Consider the following 16,488-nt stretch of genomic DNA (forward strand, 5'->3'; position numbering starts at 1 on the left):
GCGCAGTAGGTAGCGCATCAGTCTCATAAAAAAGATTTTATTTATTCATTTGCCAGAAAGAGACACAGTGAGAGCGGGAACACAAGCAGAGGGAGTGGGGGAGGGAGAAGGCGGCTCCCAGCTGAGCAGGGAGCCAAATGTGGGGGCTTCATCCCAGGACCCCGGGATCATGACCCAAGCCCAAGGCAGATGCTTCACCGACTAAGCCCCCCAGGTGTCCTGGTTTTCATTTTTTTAAAACAACCAAAAAGGAACTATTCTAACGACATCATTTGATCTCGAGCCTTATAAAAAGAAATTATGCGCTGGTGACTCAAGAATGAAGGTGTAGTGAACCTGAAAAACAGAGGAGGGGCAGAGCACTTGGCACAAGCTTCCTGCTTTGTTCAGTCAGTATTCTAGAGATTTTGTTTTTTCCTTGAGCTGGGGGTGGGGGGGAGACCAGATTCTGTGAAAGTAGTTGCTTTGACCTAAGTAAATGCAAATAAAGATAAAATCAGGCAGAAACTTCACTCATTGGAAGACCACTTTCCTGGTAAGTCATGTAATATAATGTAAATATAATGTAATATAGGAATTTTCACACCTACAAATTCTTACTTGCTGCAGGGAGAGGATTTGAAACCAACAGATAAGAAAAAAGAAACCAACAGGTTTTTAGCCTATGACTACACCACAGTTATTTTAATAGAGAGGGGGGAGAGCCCCGAGGGGTTTGGTAAGTAAACAAGGAAACTGTACTCATTAATCAGCAAGGTGTTAGTCTGACCTCCAGCCCTAAAAAGTGACTCATCATAAATGGGTGAGCTTCAGGATTTCTGAATGTCATTTTAACATCTGCCCTTTTTATGCCTGATGGAATTAAGAATATACTGCCAATCCATTAAGGATATTTCAAAAGAGGAATGAGTATGTTTTGGGGTGTCTGGTTAGCTCAGACAGCAGAGCATGGACTCCTGATCTCAGGGTTGAGATGGAGCCTCACACTGGGCGCAGAGATTACTTAAAAATAAAATCTTTAGGGCTGCCTGGGTGGCTCAGCAGGTTGGGCGTCTGCATTCAGCTCAGATCATGATCCCAGGGTGCTCTCTCTCTCACTTACTCACTCTCTCTCAAATAAATAAATAAATAAATAATTTTTAAAAAAGATTTTATTTACTTATTTGACACAAAGAGAGAGAGAGACAGTGAGAGAGGGAACACAAGCAGGGGGAGTGGGAGAGGGAGAAGACGGCCTCCCACTGAGGGGGGGGGCGGGGTCTGTTGATTCCAGGACCCCGGGATCCTGACGTGAGCCGAGGGCAGAGATGCCTCATGACTGAGCAACTCAGGCGCCCAATAAATAAAATATTTAAAAGGGGGGTTGTGTGATACGTTTTAAATGTTAGTTCTGGTCAAGCAGTCAAATCTGTTTACCACCATGAACCCCAATACCAAGCACCACACTTGGTTCACTGGCACCGCTAAAACCATGCCCAAGAAACCTCACTAAAGAAAAAGTTAACTTTATAGGTCCATTTCTGCAAGAATTAGCAAAACAATACATCCATCTTTAGGAATTGTACTGGCATTTCCATAGAATCATTTACATACTTGTTAGTTTTAAAAAACTGTTCCATTATCTTTAAACTCTATTAATGGATCTTTAAGTTAATCACCATTATTCAGGTTGGGAACAAAATTTATCTAAAACAAAAACAAAAAAACCACAACAATACAAAGAAAAGGAAACACACCAAAATGTTAACAGTAATAGTTACTTCTGAAAGACTGGATTACAGATTTTTTTATTCTCTTTTTATTTTCCCAAATTTTTCTTCAATACGGTTATGTACCTTCATATTAAATCCATACACACTAATTTTTCTTTTAACAAGCATTTTTTAAAAAGTCAAAACAAGGGGCACCTGGGTGGCTCATGTCATGATCCCAGGGTTCTGGGATGGAGCCCCCCATCGGGCTCCCTGCTCAGCAGGGAGCCTTGCTTCTCCCTTTCCCACTCCCCCTGCTCATGTTCCCTCTCTGGCTATCTCTGTCAAAAAATTACATTAAAATTTAAAAAAAAAAAAAAGAAAGTCATGACAAGTTGGGCGCCTGTAGGACTCAGTCATTGGAGCATCTGCCTTCGGCTTAGGTCATGATCCAAAGGGTCTTGGTATCAAGTCCCAGTTCTGGCTCCCTGCTCAGCGGGGAGTCTGCTTTTCCCTCTGCCTCCGCCTCATGCTGGCGGGCACACTATCTCTCTCCCAACCCCTATGAAAATAAATAAAATCTTAAAAAAAAAAAAAAAAGTCAAGACAACGTATCTTTCAGCCTTTGAGACAAGGTTAACAGATCAATTATTCTCCGAAGGAACATACAAAACACAGGAGGGTGTACAGATAATCCCCACCACCCTCAGTACAGGGCAGCCCACACTGTGCTGATGTTCTCAACTTAAAAAAAAAACGCAGAAAATGAAAACCCTTTGCCATCTACACCGGTAGGTATAAGCTAAAAAATTACATCTATTTTACTCTTCAGATAGCTCTGGTTCACATCCCAGGATTCATTTTCTTTAGTTTTCTGAGTTAGATGAGAATCGTTTTCTTCTGAACCATTTTTGGATCTATGAGTATTAAATATGCTTAACAGGAAAGTTATAAATACCATTAACTACATTTAGAAAAGGCCATGCTGAAACTCAAAAATCTTTAACCAGGGCCATATTCCTACAGGAAAGTTCTATTTCAGTCCTGCCAGAAAGGGATAGACAGGCATCATCCCAGGTTCCTGCACTTGCAGTTTAACGATTACAAAGTTATATTCAGGGGCACCTGGGTGGCTCAGTGGGTTAAAGCCTCTGCCTTCGGCTCAGGTCATGATCCCAGGGTCCTGGGATTGAGCCCCACATCGGGCTCTCTGCTAGGCAGGGAGCCTGCTTCCTCCTCTCTTTCTGCCTGGCTCTCTGCCTACTTGTGATCTTTCTGTCAAATAAATAAATAAAACCTTTAAAAAAAAAACAAAAACAAAGTTATATTCAATTTTGGAATTCTGCTTTCCACGGCAACCAAAAAGACCAACGTAAATTATGCTTCGAAAGCAACTGCAGAGCTATTTTTCAGGTACCCACGTGTACAAACACAGCAATGAGAAGCAGACAGTGACCAGTTCTACCACCTAAGGGACGCAAAGCGAGTCGTTCTCCTTTGAATGGACTGAATGAGATTGCCTGCTGGCATCAGGACAGCAACAATTTTTTTAAAAGTTCATTTTCTATAAAACCAAAGACCAATAAAAGCCAGGTTAAAGGAGACAGATTAATAGGGGTCAGCAAACTGGACCAACTCTGCCTACAGCTGTTTCTGAAAGATCTGTGAGCAAGAATGGCTTTTTTTTTTTTTTATTTTTTTGTTAGAGGGAAGAGCAGCAGAGGGAGAGGAAGAGCAAGAATTTTAAGCAGGCTCCACCAGGCCCAGCGTTGAGCCTGATTCGGGGGTCTAACTCATGAGCCGAAATCAAGAGTCTGATGCTTAACCGACTGCACCACTCAGTCACCCCTAAAGACTGTATTTTTTTTTAAAGATTTTATTTATTCATTTGACAGACAGAGATCACAAGTGGACAGAGAGGCAGACAGAGAGAGAGGGGGAAGCAGGCTCCCTGCTGAGCACAGAGCGCGATGTGGGGCTCGATCCCAGGACCCTGGGATCATGACCTGAGCCAAAGGCAGAGGCTTTAACCCACTGAACCACCCAGGTGTCCCAAAGACTGTATTTTTAAGTAACCTCTACACCCGACGTTTGAACTCACACCCCCAAGATCAAGAGCTGCATGTTCCGCTGACTGAGACAGCCAGGCACCCCTGACTTTTATGTTTTCTGAAGGGTGTAAATCAACAACAAAAAGCAAAACTGAACACACAAAAAAGAATGAACATGAACACAGACCATATGTGACCATTAAAGCCTAAAATACTATCTGGTCTTTTAAGGAAAAGTTTGCTGACTCTGAACTAGAAGAAGTAAGCTCAAAAGTCAAATGGTTTCTAGGTATTTTTATTCTTTTTAAATCAAATGTAATTGATTGCTTCTTGGCCTTTTGGCTAAGATCAAGTGTAAGTCAAATGTAATTAAAAGGACAGAAAACATAAACTTCTAGCTAAACATGGTGGATTAAATATGCACAGTCAGCACTGATCCTCAAAGAGGCCTCAAAGAAAAGGGATATGGAAGGCCATTTAGAGAATCCCCGGGAAGGTTCAGGAAGTGAAGGCTGCAGGTTCTTTTTTTTTTTAAAGATTTTATTTATTTGACAGAGAGAGATCACAAGTAGGCAGAGAGGCAGGCAGAGAGAAAGGAGGAAACAGGATCCCTGCCGAGCAGAGAGCCCGATGCGGGGCTCGATCCCAGCACCCTGGGATCATGACCTGAGCTGAAGGCAGAGGCTTAACCCACTGAGCCACCCAGGCGCCCCTGCAGGTTCTTTAAAAGCTGGAATTCAGGGACGCCTGGGTGGCTCAGTGGGTTAAAGCCTCTGCCTTCAGCTCAGGTCATGATCCCAGGGACCTGGGATCGAGCCCCGCATCGGGCTCTCTGCTCGGCAGGGAGCCTGCTTCCTCCTCTCTCTGCCTGCCTCTCTGCCTACTTGTGATCTCTGTCTGTCAAATAAATAAATAAAATCTTAAAACAAAAAAAAATAAAAACAAAAACTGGAATTTAGATGGAGACAAGAAGGCTGGCTGAAACTCTTAAGAAGCAGGTACTCCTCCCTCCCACTGTTTGGCAACCCGAAGCATGCTGATGGCCACCGCGCCCCAACTTCGGCAGAGGGCTGATGTTTACTGGAGAACCTGAATCACAGATGCTTCAGATGGGAGGACACCAGGCTGGGAGTAAGTGCAGGACTACAAACAGAGAAACAGAAGTTTCCCTAGTAAATGGGAAACAACTCCCAGCCACACTCCCTTCTCCTGCCTGGTTCCTGAATGCTGACAACTAAGCCCACGTGCCAGGAAACAGGCTGGAGTATTTGCAGGAAGAAAAAACCTCCAGTTACGGATTTGAACCACACTGATGTTTGAGGTCTCTCCTATGCAACCTCTGCCTCTTCACCCTACAGTAAAGGCCTCTGCTCAAGGTTACAATTAGCTGCTCAGTGCCTTACCCTTCTATACCAATGAATACCCCAGTGTTAACTGACATTTGAGAAAGCTTCCAACATGGAAAAAAAGTCTAAAATTTTAAAGAGTTTGTTTGTTTAATTTATTTGAGAGAGAGAGAGAGAGAGTGTGTGTGTGTGCAAGAGCAGGGGATGCAGAGGGAGAGAGAATCTCAAGCAGACTCCATGCTGAGTGTGGAGCCTGATGCAGGGCTGGATTCCATGAGCCTGAGATTATAACCAGAGCCAAAACTAAGAGTCAGACACCCAACCAACTGAGCCACCCAGGCCCCCTAAAAGAAAATTTTAAAATAAAACATAAAACTAAATTTGCATTTAATATCCTCAGAGACAGAAACTGATGTGGCCATTAAGTAAAACAAGGTACCAGGAAGAAAGACAATTTAGAGAATAAAAAAACTCTTGGAAATGAAAAATGTAAAAACAAATTTTTAAAAACTTTTCATAGGCTAGAAAATAGAGTTGAGACTATCTCCTAAAAGGCAGCAAAAAGACAAAGATGGAAAACGTAACAGAATTAAAGTTCAATTCAGAAGATCCAATACCTGATATTAACAGTATCAGAGTGTGAAGAGAGGAAAAAAGAGGGGAAATGATCATGAAATAATTCAAGAAAATTTCCCAGAAATGAAGGATGCAGGTTTAGAGACTAGAAGGACTATTGAACTTTGAACATAATCGTTCAAAAAAATTAAATAAACAGAGGCCAGTAACAGAAATTCTTGAACACTGGAGATAAAAGAAAATCCTAAAAACTTCTAGGAAGAAAATTAGGTGACATACACAGGACCAGGAATAAGAAAGACTACAGACATCTTTTTTTTTTTTTTTAAAGACTTTATTTATTTGACACAGAGAGAGAGAGAAAAAGAGAACATAATCAAGGGGAGCGGAAAAGGGAGAAGCAGGCTTCCCGCTGAGCGGGGAGCCCAGTGCAGAGCTCAATCCCAGGACCCTGAGATCATGACCCAAGCCGAAGGCAGTTGCTTAACCAACTAAGCCACCCAGGCACCCCAAGACTACAGACATCTTAAGAGTATGAATACTGAAAGCTAGGAAGCAATGGACAATACCGTGAAATTCCGGGGGGACCCCTTTTGAACTTTTGACCTCCAGAACTGTGAGACAGTATGTGCGGTCTGAAGCCACTAAATTTGTGGCGGTTTGTTACGGCAGTAATAGGAAACTAATGCAATACACAAAACACATTTTTTCCAAGCAACTAAAAATAGAAATGGCTTCTAAATTATGTTCTTATTAAATTCAACAGTACTTAACTTTACAGTTCTAATAAGGCAGCATAATTTGATAATAGTATTATAATCACAGTTACCAAGCCCAAAGCTCTGAAAGATCGACGTTAAGTCCCTTCTACCTGACATTAATTATACAAAGGGTTTTTAGTCTCACGCCTCAACTGCTAAAGTAAGTTTACACAGAAACTGTATTTTTCTCTTCTCTCTGGAAAGTAAGGTAGAGGATGTAAGGAAGTATTTCAAGGTCCCTTCTATGGTCTGTGTTTGATGAAATGAAGCCATACAATCTGCGAGTCAGAGAGGCTATTCACCATCAGTGACTGAACCGTGCAACCGAAGCCCGAATCCCCTCTGCATCTCCACGTGGCCTACAATAACCTGTTACTGCACACACAGTGTAAAAAAGATGCCTATGACGACATCAGTAACCTCAAGGAGGAGAAAGGGAAAAGCACAGAGTTTCTGTATGCCATGGAAGTTACCAGTTTAACCTAATGTAACTATAAACTATTCTATGTAAGCTTCATGGTAACCACAAAGAAAAAACCTGCAGCAGATACAAAGAAAATTAAAAAAAAAAAAAAAAAAAGGAATCAAAGCCTACCCACTTTGCAATTGCTAACTTACGCTTGAGCAGGTCCAGGGGATGGGAACATTCTAGTACATTTCTGCATGGCTGTGGTTTTTAGTTCTTTATTCTGACTTAACCTCTCACATTTCCATCCACAGGGTCTATTTCTAGTCCTCAGCATTAAGTAAAACACACTTAACCAACAAGACCGCAAAAGCCACAAAATACCCATCACGTTTACCCTGAGTTCTCTACCCTGGGCTGAGCATTGGTAGCTCATTCCCTCGCATCTCCCAAAGACCTGCATTTACATCCCCACGCTGCTAAGTACATAATAGGGACTACTCATTTAACCTTTCCGAGCCCCAGTTTTGGTACCAATAAAATGGAGGTACCTTCCCCATTCTTGTAAGGGTTAGATAAAATGTGTTCCAAAGTCCTGGTGGAGCGCCCGCATGGAGCAGACGCCGACGGCGCAGCCGCCAGCACAGATGTGAATTCCCGCACCCAGACCAGTTCTAGACCAGCTCCACTTATCTTTAACCCCACAGGACAATGCCTCAAACTGAAAACATTATCCAGGGACTGTCTGCTCTGTGCACAGCAGAGAGCAAGACCATCTCTCTCCTCCCTCATCCTAGACACCGTTTTCCCACCAAACCAGTCTAAGATCAAACCTGTTTGCTCTCACGGCCCTAACACACTGCTGACTCCCAAAGAATATACCTTGAGTAAAATCCATCTTCTAGAAATATTAAAATTAAAACCACATCTCTTCCATGCTGGAATGAGAAAAATTCGATTGATAAATTTTTACATTACTTGTAAGAAAGTATAACACAATGCAGTATTTCTGAGTCAATGACTGTAAAACATTGGCTTAGCATGTACTAACTGCTTAATAAAAGCTCACTCCTCCCCCCAATTAATTCCACACATCCTGTAATAAATTCCTGGTAATCTTTCCTCCTTAACAACATAAGCAGAATACCAACTACCAGGCACTTGGCTAAGAATTTATATATATAATTTCCTATAGCTCTTCCAACAACCCTTGAGTAAAGGAAGGCACTGAATTTAAGAAACTGAGTGGCAGAACTAGAAAAAGGACCCTAGACAGGGCTGACTCCAGAGCTCAACTTCCTAAATCCTGAGCCAGAGCAGATCTCATGTAGCGAACAGACAAAAGCACAGTCGTCCTCCCCTATCCATGAGGGATACATTCCAAGGCCTACCGTGGATGCCTGAAACTGGATGGTACCAAACCTGATACCTAGTGTGCTTTTTCCTACATATATCTATCTACAATAAAGCTGAATTTATAAAATTAGGCACAGTAAGACAGGAGTAATAAAACAATAACATACTCTGTAATAAAAGTTAAGTGAATGTCGTCTCTCTCAAGATATCTTACTGTCCTGTCCTCACCCTTATTACGGCAGATGATAAAATGCTTCCATGATAGATGAGACGCCATGAGGTGAGGACGCCGGACGTGTGACCCAGCGCGAAGCTACTACCCATGTTCTGACATTCGGTCAGGAGGCGATCACCGGCTTCTGGACTGCAGCTGACCACCAGGGAGAGCGAAAGCATGGATAAGGGGGAAACTACTCTAAACACTATCTCCTATCATATCTGGGGGTTGGTTACCAGAGTATGTACATTTTGGGAAAATTCATACACTCTACACCTATCATCTGTGTACTCCGAATGTGTATTCGACAAACAGGAAGCCTCCACTGATGTTAAAATCACTTATATTAAACACACACAGATATAGACACACATGTATAAATGTATTCTTGAATCCAGTCTTCATAGGAAACCTTCAGTTCAGCTCAAATTTAATATGAACTAGCATATTAAAAAAATCAGATGCCTAAGAGGTATCACTATTCTTTTTTTTTTAATCCCCCCCACCCTGAGATACTACTATTCTTAGTGGCTGTAATTTCTTTCCTTTTGGGGGGGGGTGGGTTTTGTTTTTTTTTTAAGATTCTACTTATTTATTTTAGGAGAGTGAGAGAGCAAGCATCCAAGTGGGGGGAGGGAGAGGGACAAGCAGACTCCACGCTGGGGAGAGCCGGACGTGAGGCTCGAAGACTCCAAGATCAGGACCTGACTCCAAGATCAGGACCTGAGCCAAAATCAAGTCTGACGCCTAACGGCCTAAGCCACCCAGGCGCCCCTGGCAGTTACAATTTAATTGTCTCTTGGGTCTAGAAGTCCTCCTACAGTATTACACACTTATGTCTAAAGGTAAAGATAATGAAAAAGAAGGAAAAAATAAACTCAAAATTTAACAGATGGTTGATAGTAATAGTTAAACTTGAAATTATCTGAGGAAAAAAAAAAAAAAAAGAAATTATCTGAGGCCAGACCACTGAAGTCCAGGAGGCACACATTAATTACCCCTAAGTTACCAAAGAATAATTTACACCTCTACATTTTTTAAAAACCTTAATGGGGCCATTCCTCCATGTTGTTGTAAGTGCATGCCTTAAAGGTGACGAAAGGAAACAACCACTTCCGCCCTCCACCTGACAGCCTCTCTAGAAGCAGTAACACACTGAGTGTTCTAAGGACTATAATCACCAGAACTGCTCCTGAAAACACATCAAGTCCAGAAAGACCCTGAGTGTAAGACTTACGTTCCTCCTAATTCAACTGCAGCTTTTATATATCGTATGCTCAAAAATACCCCCCCCCACACACCCTTGATGTGTCTACTGAAAAGGCCTAGATATAATGACCAATCCAGCAGCAACAAGCACCCACTCCCATCACCCAGATTACTTCTCTTCAAATGCTGTTTCCCACTAACGGGAACCATGTCTCCTTGGACAAATGGCTGATGATTCCTGCTGAAGCAGGAACTGTGTAAGAATAACCTGGAATATCTTATCATACCAGAAAGCAAGGAAGCTATGAACAATTACCAGTCACGCCAAAGGAACTTAAGAGCCAATCTGACAAGGCTCCCACTTGCTAAAGATGGTATTGAGCATCGGTAAGAGCTTAAAAAATATATAAAATATATGTTTAAAAGCACGAGTACCTAATAACAATATAAAAACCGTCACCTGTTAAGGCCACCAGAGAAACAATTCATTATTCTGAAAACTAATAAAGGCAAAGCATTTTTCCTTACCGGTTTGAATTTATACTCCACACCAAATAGTATATGAAGGAATATATCCAGTGAAAGAAAGACATTTAAAGTATCAGCATTTTTCAATCCCCAATGAATTAACACATCCATTTTCAATTTATAAGAGTTAAAAGAAATCATTACACTAGCTAAATGCGGACCTCCCAAAAGATCTAATATTGTACTAGTAGCAGTGGGATTCAGCATGTCAATATTTTGATGAGCACATTTACTTCAGTCCTTTGGAGGCAATTTCCACCCCATTACAATCAGAATTTTAAACCTGATAGTATCATGTAGGAATTCAGAGTAGATGGTTCTCTCACACTTCGCTCCTCCAGGTCTCTAAAGAGACTCCATAATATGATCATGTGTAGAAAAACGATACGGATCTTTCCATTAGCCCTTCATATTTCCAAGCAAATATATTTAAAAAGTTCCAAAATGAGGGGGTGCCTGGGTAGTTCACTGGGTTGAACATCTGCCTTCAGCTCAGGTCATGATCTCAGAGTCCCGGGATCGAGCCTTGCATCGGGTTCCCTGTTAAGCAGGGAGCTTGCCTCTCTCCCTCTCCCCACCCCCCACTTTGCTCTCTTTCACTCTCTCAAATAAATATTTTTTTTTAAAGATTTTATTTATTTGAGAGAGCGAGCACAAGTGCGGTGAGGGTCAGAGGGAGAAGCAGACTTCTTGCCAAGCGAGAAGCCGGATGTGGGACTCGATCCCAGGACTCTGGGATTATGACCCAAGCCAAAGGCAGATGCACAATAACTGAGCCACCCAGGCGCCCAAATCTTTTTTAAAAAATAAAATAAAAAATAAATAAAAAGTTCCAAAATGTGATAAGGCAACAGGATAGTAATTCTAAATATTTCCCTCAGAACACCATCAGAAAAAGCAGGGTTTCTATTCACTTGTCATCTCCTATAGCAGGAAGACCTCTTTGGAATCCAAGTTGAGAATCAACCCTGCCTCTTACTAATAACTGAGGGACCTGCATTAAGTTCCCTTACTAAGAAGCCAGAACAACACCCTCCCTAGAAGGTCTGCAGAGGATTACACGGAGTAATGCATATTACACATTATGTTATCTCAAAGCAGTACCTGACATACAGTGAACAGCAGCTCAACAACTAGGGTTAATTAATACTCTGGGATTTTATTTAATTTTTTTTAAGATTTTATTTATTTATTTGACAGAGATCACAAGTAGGCAGAGAGAGAGAGAAGGAAGCAGGCTCCCCGCTGAGCAGAGAGCCTGATGCGGGGCTCAAACCCAGGACCCTGGGATCATGACCTGAGCCAAAGGCAGAGGCTTTAACCCACTGAGCCACCCAGGTGCCCCAATACTCTGGAATTTTAAATGAATGCAACCATCTAACAGCTTCATGTAATGAGGAAATAAAATATTAGAGCAGGAAACATTCACCCCCAAAGACTCTAAAAACCAAAATACCACTCCTCAGGTTAGCTCCATCCAAGAAGTATAAAGGCTACAATAAAGCCAACCAATACGTCCTTACCCAAAGAGCTCAGAACACCAGCTGAGGTCTGCTAAGCTAGAATCCGGCAAGTTGGCTCCTGTAAAAACTTCCAATGGTTCTTCACTGTCACTGACAAAAAGGCTATTTACAATGGCATTCAAGTCCCTCTGTGGATCTGACACCAACGTGCCTTTCCAGCTCTATCACACTGCTTCCTATTTTCCATTTCCCAACACGCGCCTTGTCCTTTCATGGCTCTTGGCTGTCCCCCTCTCTCTGGAATGGCATCTGCCCCTTCCATCCTTCACATTGTATTGCAACTGTCATTGGGTCTTTAACTCCTCTTTTGGACCCTAAGCTCCTTAACAGCAAAAAAGAACATACATATAGTGGTAACCTAACATAAAACTTCATCCAGGGGGCACCTGGGTGGCCCAGTGGGTTAAAGCCTCTGCCTTCGGCTCAGGTCATGATTGGGATTGAGCCCCGCATCGGGCTCTCTGCTCAGCAGAGAGCCTGCTTCCTCCTCTCTCTCTGCCTGCTTCTCTGCCTACTTGTGATCTCCATCCGTCAAATAAATACATAAATAATCTTTTAAAAAATATACAATTAAAAAAAAAAAAAAAAACTTCATCCAGAATAAGATCAAGAGCCACATGCTTGGGTGCCTGGGTGGCTCAGTGGGTTAAGCATCTGCCTTGATGGGGTCATGATCCCAGGGTCCTGGAATTGAGTCCTAAATCGGGAATCCCTGCTCAGCAGGGAGCCTGCTTCTCCCTCTCCCTCTGCCTGCTGCTCCCCCTGCTTGTGTGCTCACTCTCTCTCTCAAATAAAAATAAAAATTAAAGGGGCGCCTGGGGGCTCAGTAGGTTAAAGCCTCTGCCTTCGGCTCAGGTCATGATCTCAGGGTCCTGGAATTGAGCCCCACATCAGGCCCTCTGCTCAGCAGGGAGCCTGCTTCCCCCTCTCTCTCTCTGCCTGCCTCCCTGCCTACTTGTGATCTCTCTCTCTGTTAAGTAAATAAATTTATTTATATTTATATATATTATATATATTATGTTTATATATATCAGTTATATTTATTTATATAAAATAAAAAAGTTTAAAAAAATAAATATAAAAAAAAAAAGAGAGAGCCACATGCTCTACCGAGCCAGCCCGGCACCCCAACAATGTTTTAAGTTTGGACAGTAAGAATGCTAACTTACCGGGCACCTGGGTGGCTCAGTCATTAAGCGGCTGCCTTCCACTCAGGTCATGATCCCGGGGTCCTGGGATCAAGGCCCACATCGGGCTCCCTGCTCGATGGGAAGCCTGCTTCTCCCTCTCCTGCTCCCCCTGCTTGTGTTCCCTCTCTCTCTGTCAAATAAATAAATAAAATCTTAAAAAAAAATGCTAACTTACTTTCACCCCAATTTTCATCTATTATTTTACTTTTACCTGCATAAAATTAAGAGGTAGTTGACATAATGGGTTCAGTCACTAGCCTGTGACCACTGTGACAGGGATGGAATGAGAAACAGGGTTCATGATTCCCAATCTAAATTATTTTCAATGGATAGCCATGCTCTCAAGATTCATATTTATTCCACAGTGGAAGATAAAATTTAATATCATTTCTGATTCTTGCTGAAATTCTGGTACAAAAACCACAAAACAGTGATCTTTTAAAAATCCTTATAAAACTGATAAGAATGTCAAGTATTGCACTGGGATAATCTGCACATTAAAACAAAGTCAGCAACACTTGACTCACATACTTTCCATAATTATTCTTACTGCTTCTAGACTCCCCCCTCAATCCTTAGGCATCTCTTATCCTAAGGGCCTCATCATGGCCAACTATGTAATGATCCATGCAGAAAGGTAGCTTTAATAGCTACACTGCTATTTCTCCTTTTAAGTATTTGAATACTGCTTTGAGAGCTTAACTTAGGAAGTGAATGAACCATACCTATCAATGCAGCTTTTTTCGCTAAGTCACTGGTAACTAGGCCCCCGCCCCCAATTACAGGTTCCCTAAGGACTCCTACTACTTACTCAACAAACATGTTAAAATAATGTCAGCTTTAGACCAAATCCTAAACCTGAGACATCAAATTTCATCTAACCTAGCTGCTTTATACACACACACACACACACACACCTGGAAACAGAGTTTGGAACAGAACAGCAAGGGGTCTTGGAGTTTACATGGTAAATAGAATCCAGGGCCTCCTGACTCCCAAAGCAATGCTAAATTTACTGCACATTATTCAGTGTTTTAATCTTTCAAAGAAAAGATTACCACTTTCAAATAAGATGTGCTCAGAAGATAAAATGACCTTTTTTTTAGACTTTCTGTTTTTTAAAGATTTTATTTATTTATTTAACAGAGAGAGAGAGATCACAAGTAGGCAGAGAGGCAGGCAGAGAGAGAGAGAGGGAAGCAGGCTCCCTGCTGAGCAGAGAGCCAGATGCCGGGCTCCATCCCAGGACCCTGAGATCATGACCTTAGCTGAAGTCAGAGACTTAACCCACTATGCCACCAGGCACCCCGACCTTTATTTTTTTGTCAGTCATGTGGCAAAAGCTAAGATAAAAAGTGGGTCCTTTTCTATTCTTAGATACCTTTGTGCTACTACATAATCTTCCTGAACACTGGAAAAGTAAGTCCCAAGAATAAAAATTTGAAGTAAAATGTAGTTATATAAATTGTATAGGAAACACCAGATTTTTATATAAGTGGTAATATATCACCACCACAGGAAACACTAAATTCAAGCCAGTGACCTAAGGGTCAAGTGATCCAAACCCCATTAGCTATTACCAATTCCCCAAGCAGGCCAGCCCACAGAAAGCTGAACTCCCTGTCCAATGACAATGAGTATTTCAAGGGTAATCTTTTTAATAAAAAATACAATGAATGTGGAATAAGCGAATGTTCTAGAAAATTTAGAAAAGACTTTCATTAGTTTGCAGTTATTCTGGGAAAGAACAAATAACTTTTGCATGTATCACTACAATAACTACACAACTTCAGTTACTCAAGTATGTGTTGCACTCCAAAGGGAACTCCCTTTGGGCTAGGTGTCATAAATACGCTGTTCTGGAATGTATACAAAACCTAGCAACCACTTTTAAAGTTTCATTCTGTCGAAGATCTGCCCCTCAAATATCTCTAAGAATCAAACTAACTGGCTTCTCATCAGTCTTTCCCACTGAAAAGATCATGTGACTGGTATGACCACCAGTGAATCACCGATTAAAACACACACACACACACACACACACACTCGTGCTCTAAGACAGGAGACATTTTACAGTTAATCCTGCAAGAAACAAGAGAGGGTACTTTTAGGCCTTAAGTGAGAATTTACTCTTGCACACTGTTTCCAAGGTACAATTTAGCCATCTAGAAGTTACTAGAACATAGTGGGCATCCCTTCCCTTTAGAGGCTGATTAGCCAGAGGGAACCTATTAGCTTAGTACCTCCTCCTCTCTACCACATCAAAACTGCCAGGTGAGCAAGTCCTATCCCGAGTTTACGGTTCCGCAGAATGACTGGAAAGAACCTGTGGGAAGATTTCTTCCTGCCCCGAAAAGGGGTAAAATCGGTGGAGTCTGATGTGCCTACCACAGGAAACAAGAAAAGGAATGCGACAGGAAGAAGAAGAAAAAGAAGAAGAAAAAAAAAAACATACAAAAAGTCATCCCAGAACGGGATCCTCTGCGAAAGAAAAGGCTCATTCTTCACCCCGGTCATGGAAACCCGGGAAGCTCAATTGGGTATAACGTCCCGTAACCTCCGGGAGGCAGGGCTCGGACCGCTACACTGAGGTTCCAGGCCCTTCAGGGGTGTGACCCACGGCCGGTGACAAACTTCGGGGACCCCCAAGGACGGAACTTGCTCCGGTCGCCGCGGCCCGGGCTAGCGAGGCGAGGACTGGCCAGGTCACGCTCTGGCCACGGCCCCGGGTCGGATTCTCCGGGGCGGCCGAGGCGGGGGTGGGGCCGGGCCGTCTCACCTTTGAAGAAGCGCAGCGCCAGGCCGTACAGCTCCTCCAGGCCGAAGCCCCAGCGCTGCTCCAGCCGCCGCGCCTCCTCCGCCGCGCCCCCGGCCGCCGCCTCCCCGAGCTCCCGCTGCTCCCCGGCGGCGCCCGGTCCCCGGCCTGCCCCCGGCGGCGAGGGCGGCGGCAGCGGTGGCGGCAGCAGCGGGGCGCCCTCTGCGCCGGGCCGCTCCTCCGGGTCCGGGCTCAGCGTGAGGCCGTCAACGGAGACCTCGAGTCGCTCTGCGTTCAGCACCGCCGCCATCTCCGGCTGCTGCGCCTCCTCGGCGGGGACAGGCGGCGGCCACGTATCGACTTCCTGCTGACCTCTGACCCCCACTTTACGGACGCCGGAACTTCCGCCGCTGAGAAGGATCTCCGGCTCCGGGAGAGGGGCTGAGGCTCGTGCCCCGCCCCTCAGCGACCCCCAGCCCCGCGGGCCCCGCCCCTCCGGCTAGCGTCCGCCGTCGAGCGTCGTTCTCCCCTCTTTTCCCCTCCCGCGTCCTCCACCAGCGGCGGGCGGGGCGGGGCCCGCGGGCCTGGGGGTCTCGGAGAGGCGGGGCCCGCAGGGCTGGGGGTCGCCGGAGGGCGGGGCCCTCGGGGTGGGGGTCGCCGAGGGGCAGGCCGGGGTGACTGTGGGCTGGCGCCCTATACTCCAGGCCGAGACCCTTCCCGCGTGTGGGGTCGTGGGCTTCCCGGAACCTGCCCCCCACTTTGACTCGGTCTTCACTGCAACGCTGAGGAAATGCTGGGCGAATGACTGTTTTTAGGAGGAAGCTGAGGCTTTAGAGAAATCATTGGCTTCTCTGCGGCTGTTTTAATTCAGCAGACCCT

The 16,488-nt window shown here is 44.0% G+C and overlaps 1 protein-coding gene across 1 annotated transcript in view; it reads right to left on the reverse strand.

Moving 5' to 3' along the window:
- ACBD3 (acyl-CoA binding domain containing 3) overlaps positions 1-15,942 on the reverse strand; it is a 38,259-nt gene extending 22,317 nt beyond the window's left edge. Inside the window, exon 1 of the mRNA XM_080824461.1 lies at positions 15,634-15,942. Coding sequence (XP_080680587.1) covers positions 15,634-15,919 — 286 coding nt within the window. The 5' untranslated portion in view covers positions 15,920-15,942. The remainder of the gene's footprint in view (positions 1-15,633) is intronic.
- Positions 15,943-16,488: the final 546 nt, after the last annotated feature.

This window comes from Martes martes, assembly GCF_963455335.1.
Source record: "Martes martes genome assembly, chromosome: 15".
NCBI classification, from domain to species: Eukaryota; Metazoa; Chordata; class Mammalia; order Carnivora; family Mustelidae; genus Martes; species Martes martes.